Here is an 8,352-nt window from a genome sequence, read left to right as displayed (position 1 = left end):
ATGGCCGACTGGTGGCGATGGCGAAGGTGGAGGAAGGGCTCCTTGGCCGGAAACGGATGCCAAGGCCGCCGGCGACAGCTGATTGGTTGACGCAGCCGCGTCCGACATCAAATTCTTGGCCGCCCCATATTGGTCATTCCACATCGGATTGCCCCCCACGTCGCTGGCCGCTTCATGCCTCCATCGCGGGCCTTGGTGGCCCGCTGCTTCTTCGTTGGCGGGTTGCACGACCGGTCGGGCGGTCGGGATGGGGCAAAACCGGGACACCAATATGACGGCGACGGCATGGAGGTGGACGCTGGATTGGATAAAGTGGTCGTGCCGGCTGTGGTGGAGACGACGGGGTCATCGGCGTTGGCCATGCCGTCGGCGGGCGGCCAAATGAACGCAGTCGTGCAGTTGACACACCCGCTTATTCTACATCTCCCGTAAATGGAGATGTAAATTTGCATCTCCAGGTGTTTGTGTTTTACATCCTCAAATTTGCATCTACATATTCTATATTATCTGTTAAGATAGATTTTACATTATATGTAAATTTGCATCTCCAACTGATATATGTTTTACATTATATGTAAATTTGCATCTCCGGGTGTTTGTGTTATACATCCTCAAATTTGCGTCTACATTATCTGTTGGTCTACATTATCTGTTGGGTGCATCTACACTACATTATCTGTATAATGTAAATTTGCATCTCCAGGTGTTTGTGTTATAAATCCTCAAATTTGTGTTTGTGTTATACATCCTCAAATTTGCATCTACATTATCTGTTGGGTGCATCTACATTATCTGTTGAAGATATGTTTTACATTATATATAAATTTACATCTCCAGGTGTTTGTGTTATACATCCTCAAATTTACATCTACATTATCTGTTGGGTGCACCTACATTATCTGGAGATAGGTTTTGCATTATATATAAATTTACACCCCCAAGTGTTTGTGTTATACATCCTCAAATTTGCATCTACATTATCTGTTGGGTGCATGTATGTTTTACATTATCTGTTGAAGATGGGTTCCGCATCTACATTATCTGTTGAAGATGGGTTTTACATTATCTGTTGAAGATTGGTTTTGAAGATGGGTTCGTTGGTCTTGGAGAAGTGCAAGTTAGTTCTACATTATCGGTTGAAGATGAATTTTGGGCCTGAAACAAAAATTGCATAAACTCCGGAAACAAAAATTGCATAAACTCCACACTATGTTCACGCTTAACCTCCACACTATGTTCACGCTTAACCTAAGGAAACAAAAATTGCATAAACTCTGCTACGCAACATAGTGTGGGTTTTTGGGCCAGAAGAGGCACCACCTGTTCACGTTTAACCTCCGGAAACAAAAATTGCATACTCTGCTCCGCAACATAGCGTGCCCTTGCTCATGCAGGCTTCTCAGACACAACATTGCATCTCACGGCAGAACACTACTCCAGCAACTCTATCCTCATCTAGACATCCATGTGGTCATAGAGGATTCGAGGTCTCAAACTCGTGAGCATAGTGCCATAAATAGAACACATAGAGCAAAGGGAACAAACATTACAGCCGAAATTCTAACGAAATTCGGGCTTGCTTGGTGCCAGGACTAGCTAGCAGATGGGACAGAGTGCACAAACTGTCACAGGTACATGGAGAAATTAAGGGAAATACAGTACGACATTTCAAGAGTTGCTCCAAATTTCTTAGCCCTAGCCCCACACCCCGTGGCTTAGAATATGCCTGAGAGCATGGTCGCCGCGCTCGACAGTGCGGCTCCGGTGATGGCGAAATGGACGACGTGGTCGGAGTGCCCGTTGTCCCCGGTCAGCGCGACTGCCGCTCCGGCGATCGCCCCTGCTATCGCACTGTTCTTCTGCAGCAGCATCAAGGTTAACAAGCACAAGTTAGTTAGCAGCCAGTTAATTCCGAAGCTAGCTGATCTAAAACAGCAAGCAGAAAAATAATTTAAAAGATCGAGAAACCAACCCAGTCATGGTGTCCTCTGGCCTCTCTCAGACCGTACGTTATCCCAGAGTACACTCCGGCTGCCAATCCTGCCGGAAGAACAACACATATTAGAAGCTGTGCTAAAAAAATGTTTGAGATGAAATAATTAGTTAACGCTGAAATGAATACTAACCCCACTGAATGGCCTCCTTGCTTGCCGATTTAACCTGCAAATCAAGGTGCGAGCTAGTGGTCAGAGGGAGAAGAACTAGCTATCGGAACAGATAATTTGAGCCTTGAAAAGCAAGCCTGGTAGCTTACCACTGCGTCGAGCGACTTCTGGCCGTCATCCCCTGTGGAGAGTCGATTTCATCAGCTCAGGCTCAACGAAAACAGAGAGAAAAGAGCTACTGTCCAGAAAAGAGGTATCACCTCTGGCGCTGGAGAAATGGCTCCTCTTGGCGGTGCTGTCCAGCCCCGTCGAGTCTCCTCCCATCCCTTCGACGGCGACGAAGTAGGCCTCCCGCGACACCGCCCTCGCCGCTCCGACCTGCCATCATACCAGTCCGGATTAGTCAGATCAGATGAACTAAAACACGGAGCTCATTCGCAAACAATGGAGCAGAGCACGCGTGCACGTTGGGTGGAGATAAAAAAAGGCACGTACTCCGGCGGCGCGGATGAAGCTGTCGGCGACGCGGTTGAGGAGCGGGTGGCCGAGGTCGAGGAGCGGGCGCCGGTCCATGCTCGCCACCTCGTCCTTGAGCGTGCGCGCGTCAAGCCTGCTGCCCATCTCTCCCACGTAGCTGGTCTGCTCTCTTCTCTTGCTTGCTATGTACTGCGTACTGGACTACGAGTCTGCGATACGATAGAGAAGTGCCGAGCGGTGGAGCCGAGGGCCTCGGTTTTATGAACGGAGCGGGGGAGGCGCGCGTGGGTACACGTGTGGGGTGCCGCGCGGCAACGTGTCCGTGCCGCTCCTCGTGGCGGGCTGTGCGCGCCCATGGGGCAGGCGGCAGAGTGTTCCTGAAGGTTCTCCATGCGCTTGGAGGTAGAGGGGCGCGTGGCAGCAGAGCGTTGGGCCGAGGCGAGGGGGTCACTAGAAGACCTTCTTCTTGGGCATGATACCAACACTTACATGCTCCCATGATACCAATTCAATATATTTAAATTTAAATGTGTCAAAAACTTTTCAAAAAAATCATGTATGTTCTCAACATATGTGTCTACAAGCCTTACAAAAATCAGATCCAAATTCAAATTGTGCAATGAGAAAGAAAAAAGAGAAATTCAGCATGAATAGTGTCAATAAAGACAAAACATGAATAGTGTAAAAAAACTACACTATTCACAATAGATTTATCTTTTTTGTTTCTCAAATTTGGATCTGATTTTTGTAGGGCTTGTAAACACATATGTTGAGAACAAGCATGATTTTTTGGAATTTTTTGACACATTTAAATTTGAATTTTTTGAATTGATATCATGGGAGCATATAAGTGTTGGTATCATGTGATATTCTCCCCCTTCTTTTTCTGTGGCGAACTACGGGGCATCGTGTTTGGCGTCTGACCGGTGAAGCAACGCTTGAAGTTTATTTTTTGAGTCTGAACACACTTGCTTTATTGAATAATAATGTTCATAGGAATACAATCCAGGTCCGGCGGGCTTATAAGCGAGTGTCAATGGACAAGCTGAATTCTCGCGTGAGGATTTTTTCGTGTCAAAACTTATTTTGTTTATTTTTTCAATTTTTTGTAAAATGTTTCAAATTTCCAACAAACAGGGATTTCTAAAAATTACTTACGAATTTCAAAATGTTCATGGATTTCGAAAATTATTTTAAATAAAAAAATGGCGAATTTGAAAATATTGTAGGATTCAAAATATATTTAAATTTCAAATTCACAAATTTGTATAAAATTTGTATTTTTTTACAAATGCTCTAAGATTAAAAATATATTATTGGATTCACGTTTTTTTCAATTTCAAAACGCATTCATCAATGTAAAAACCCCTATACAGTCAGAAATGTAAATTTTTTTAAAATTCTTCAGCATTAGTTTTAAAAAGTTAATACCAAAAGTATGTTCATCGTATATAAAAAAGTTCATTATATATTAGAAAATGGTCAGTGTCTATTAAAAACATTTTCAAAGTAAATTAAAAAATATTGTATATTCGAGAAAAGGTAATCGTATATCAAAGAATTGTGCATCATCGTGTATTTGAAAATTGTTCACCAAGTATTTTAAAATAAAAATAATCCTGAAATTGAGAAGAATTTTGAAAACACATTTTTTTAATTTGTGAACAACTTCTTAAAACATGGATATTTTCTGGAATTTCAAACAATATTTGAAAACACTAACATTATTTGGAATTTACAAAAAAAATATGGATATATTTTTTAATTTCCAAACAGTTTTCTAATAAGAGAACATTTTCAAAATAGGAACAAAAATCTAAGGAAAACCCAAAACAAAATAACAGAAAATAAAAAAATAGAAAACCCACAAATCCTTGTAACTGGGTCGGCCCATCTCACTGCGTTGCGGGCGTTGTCTCTAATTGTTGACGCCTGCATGTGTCAACTAGGGTTTACCCCACATTATTACCACACAGAAATCCCTATTTGTCGGCCCGATCGACTGCATGCCCTTAGGAATGTTACATACTCCGCGTGGTAGTACAAGATTATGAACGGTTGAAAAATCATGCCCCTATATCCTTTGTGTCACTGAGAACTTTGTTAGGATATTATAAGCAATTCTTTATTAAGCTTCATTCAAATTACTCACTCCTTCCATATATACAGGGTCTAATACGTCTTTCGATGTAGCCTTTGACCAATAATAAAAATATTAGTATATGAGGTGTATGATATAAAAATTATATCATTAGAAACATCTTTCACATACAAATTCGATGGTATACTTTGTGTAACATGCATGTCATGTATCATTGTGCTAACCAGTGGTCAAAAGTAAACTCGAAAAACGTATTAGACCCTATGTAAGTGAAAGGAGGGAGTAACATCATTACAAGTTTACTGATATAACAAATCATATACGATATACTACTAACATGTAACATAGTCACATATGAAACCAAAATAGCATGCCAACATGGAGCGGCTTGGAATATACGAATTCAACGAAAACTCAAGTGCAACAAAGTCAGCGACCATGGTGGTGAAAATGAGGTTTTGGCTATACCGGAAGTATTGGAAGCAACCAAAGCAGTCGCGCCTAGGCACTCCCAAAATGTTAATTTCCCAACAATATCCACGTGAGGGAGATACCCAGGTTCACGTTCTCGGATTGAGGTAATATACTACATCCTGCTTGTCTGTAATGATGATCTAGCCTTGTATTTGGTGGTAGTTTGTGTGCGGCTGCTGAGGGTAGTCGATCAATGTGGCAGGACCTTTGTCTTTTCTCTTGGCTGTGTGCATCCTGAATGTTTTTGCGACATCTTATAGGTGTAGTGACTAGGTGTAATTGGTATCTTTATGATATTAATATATTTTCTTTTTTAAATCTATCTATCTGGGGACTAAATGGTTATGATAAACTAATTTTATTACTTTTAGTAGCATTCCCGTGCATGTTGTCACCATTGGTTTCTCTCTAGGCTAACATATACTACTAATTTTATTCTATTCAGTAGCAGGAATTCAACTACAAAATGCACATATTTTTTAATAAGAAATTAGTGGAGGTCTTCAGCATAGGATGTGTGAGTCTATTAATCTCTCTTTGCGATATGTGATGGCCGATTTCAGTACCATTGTTGCTTAGAAGTGTGACCATCAAGTGTTCCCCTGGATGTAAAAGCTGTTAAACTATTTGTGTTGTTCTGTTCAATCTTCTCAAGCAAGCCCGAACGTGGTCTTTGAATTCCAAGTCATGATTATTCAATCTCCACTAAAGGCATCTCCAACGCTGACCCACGGCCCACAACCGTCCGGGCCGAGCTGTCCAGCCGCATTATGTCATCCAACATGGTATCTCATCAGTCTGTGGAGCGGGCCGGTTGTCGGAAATCCTGCAAATCGAAAGCAAACCAGGGGGCTTTGGAGGAGTCAAGACATCCGCCACTTAGGAATTCGATACCACCGGCCCACCCAAAACCATGGTGGGGCCCACACATTTGGCCACATCCACACTCTTTCCACGCCAAAGCCCGCGCTTTCCACACCCTCTTCACTCACAATGCCGCTCTCCAGCACAATTCCCGCCCTTTCCGCATCAGCCGTTGGATGGACCCGATCGGAGAGCCGGCAGAGGTAGAGGATCCAACCATGGTGGAGGCCCGAGGGATCAAATCACCGACATGGCAAGCCCGCCGTGTCAAAGTGAAGATACGCACAAGAAAACCCACCTCCCTTGCCTCGCGCAAAAAAAAAAAAAGATCGTCCTCCTCCTGAACCCCTCCCTTTCAACGATGATCCGTTGCCTACCGCACTGTATGGCCGACATCCCCTGAAACAACGACATGCCTCAGGGTTGATCCGGTTGCCGCCATGCGTCCTTAGAGGAGGTGCCCAAGGAGCGTGCCTCAAGGTCGGTCCGGTCGAAAGGCAATTGCGGGAAGAGTCTACACATGATCGATGTCCCTCGTACCATCATCTTCCTATCCATGCATTATTTACATCATGGGGCGAGTGCTGCAGCTGATGGCCGGATGAGCATAGATGGATCGACCCAGCCGCCACCACCCTGAGAGCAGAAAGCGAGCTTCCTATTGACCTTTTTTTCTTTCACAATTACATGTTAACCACATACATTTACGAATCGTACATACTCTCGGATTTTAGTTAATATAAATATTGGTCTTTTTAAGTGGATATGTGTGTCAGCACACGCTCCAAAACTTATGTAAGCAATCATTCTTGATACCAACAACCAAAATAACAAAAGAGTACATTTAAAAAAGTAGTAGGTGTAACATACTAGATTGTGGGGCATAATTGGATTAGGAGTTTAGACCAGAGATGCTTCCTAGGGGGGGCGCCCCCTGCCTTGTGGACCCCTCGGGGATACCCTGACCTACCTGTTCATCCTATATATTCACATATATTCCAAAACCCTCAGAGAGAGCCACGAAAATACTTTTCCACCACCGCAGGTCTCTGACCTCGTTAGATCCCATCTGGAGGCCTTTTCCGGTACTCTGCCAGAGGGGGATTCGATCATGGAGGGCGTCTACATCAACCCTATTGCGCTCCCGATGAAGAGTGAGTAGTTTACCTCAGACCTACGGGTCCATAGCTGGTAGCTAGATGGCTTCTTCTTCTTCTCTCTCTCTCTCTCTGATTCTCAATACCATGTTCTCCTCGATGTTCTTGGAGATCTATCCGATGTAATCTTCTTTTGCGGTGTGTTTGTCGAGATTCGATGAATTGTGGATTTATGATCAGCTTATCTATGAATATTATTTGAATCTTTTCTGAATTCGTATATGCATGATTTGATATCTTTGTATTTCTCTTCAAATTATCGGTTTGGTTTGGCCAACTAGATTGGTTTTCCTTGCAATGGGAGTGGTGCTTAGATTTGGGTTTAATCTTGCGTGATTTCACCCAGTGACAAAGTAGGGGTAGCGAGACACGTATTGAATTGTTGCCATCGAGGATAAAAAGATGGGGTTTTCATCATATTGCTTGAGTTAATTCCTCTACATCATGTCATCTTACTTAAGACGTTACTCCGTTCTTTATGAACTTAATGCTCTAGATGCATGCTGGATAGCGGTCGATGTGTGGAGTAATAGTAGTAGATGCACGCAGGAGTCGGTCTACTTGACACGGACGTGATGCCTATATGCATAATCATTGCCTTGGATATCGTCATAACTCTGCGCTTTTCTATCAATTGCTCGACAGTAATTTGTTCACCCACCGTATTATTTTCCTTCATGAGAGAAGCCTCTAGTGAAACCTACGCCCCCGGGTCTATTTTCCATCATACTTGTTTCCGATCTACTATTTTGCAATCTTTTATTTTCAGATCTATAAACCAAAAAACCCAAATATATTTAGTTACCTTTTATTTCTATCTATCTTTATCAGATCTCACCTTTGCAATTGACCGTGAAGGGATTGACAACCCCTTTATCGCGTTGGGTGCAAGTGTTTGATTGTTTGTGCAGGTTCATAGATAGGGGACTTGCTTGTCCCTCCTCCTGGATTGATACCTTGGTTCTCTAACTAAGGGAAATACTTATCTCTACTTTGCTGCATCACCCTTTCCTCTTCAAGGAAAAAACCAACGCAAGCTCAAGAAGTAGCAATCCCCATTGAGGTAACTTAGTGTTTTATGAAAGTTCTTCATTTTTCAATTAGTGTTTTATGAACGCAAGCTTAGTGTTTTATGAACGCAACCTCAAGACGAGCCACCAAGATCTGAGTATGA

At 42.8% G+C, this 8,352-nt stretch overlaps 1 protein-coding gene across 1 annotated transcript; it reads right to left on the bottom strand.

The window, feature by feature from the left end:
* Positions 1 to 1,481: 1,481 nt before the first annotated feature.
* On the bottom strand, positions 1,482 to 2,848 carry LOC109747967 (outer envelope pore protein 16-2, chloroplastic). The gene is made up of 6 exons (XM_020307013.3): positions 2,601 to 2,848; positions 2,366 to 2,483; positions 2,255 to 2,286; positions 2,127 to 2,160; positions 1,973 to 2,040; positions 1,482 to 1,859 (listed from the first exon to the last, which is right to left on the bottom strand). Exons 1-6 carry the CDS (start codon positions 2,724 to 2,726, stop codon positions 1,716 to 1,718), a joined length of 522 nt encoding a protein of 173 aa, XP_020162602.1. The 5' UTR covers positions 2,727 to 2,848; the 3' UTR covers positions 1,482 to 1,715.
* Positions 2,849 to 8,352: the final 5,504 nt, after the last annotated feature.

Source organism: Aegilops tauschii, chromosome 5 (assembly GCF_002575655.3).
Source record: "Aegilops tauschii subsp. strangulata cultivar AL8/78 chromosome 5, Aet v6.0, whole genome shotgun sequence".
NCBI lineage: Eukaryota > Viridiplantae > Streptophyta > Magnoliopsida > Poales > Poaceae > Aegilops > Aegilops tauschii.
This window is presented reverse-complemented; position numbering and strand designations above follow the sequence as displayed.

Excerpts from the sequence above, each read along its gene's own strand:
- LOC109747967 (XM_020307013.3), bottom strand. The coding sequence starts at position 2,726 with ATGGGCAGCAGGCTTGACGCGCGCACGCTCAAGGACGAGGTGGCGAGC. Across the intron at positions 2,287-2,365 it reads CCATTTCTCCAGCGCCAGAG|GGGATGACGGCCAGAAGTCG; the intron begins GTGATACCTCTT and ends GACTCTCCACAG. Across the intron at positions 2,041-2,126 it reads CAAGGAGGCCATTCAGTGGG|GATTGGCAGCCGGAGTGTAC; the intron begins GTTAGTATTCAT and ends TTCTTCCGGCAG.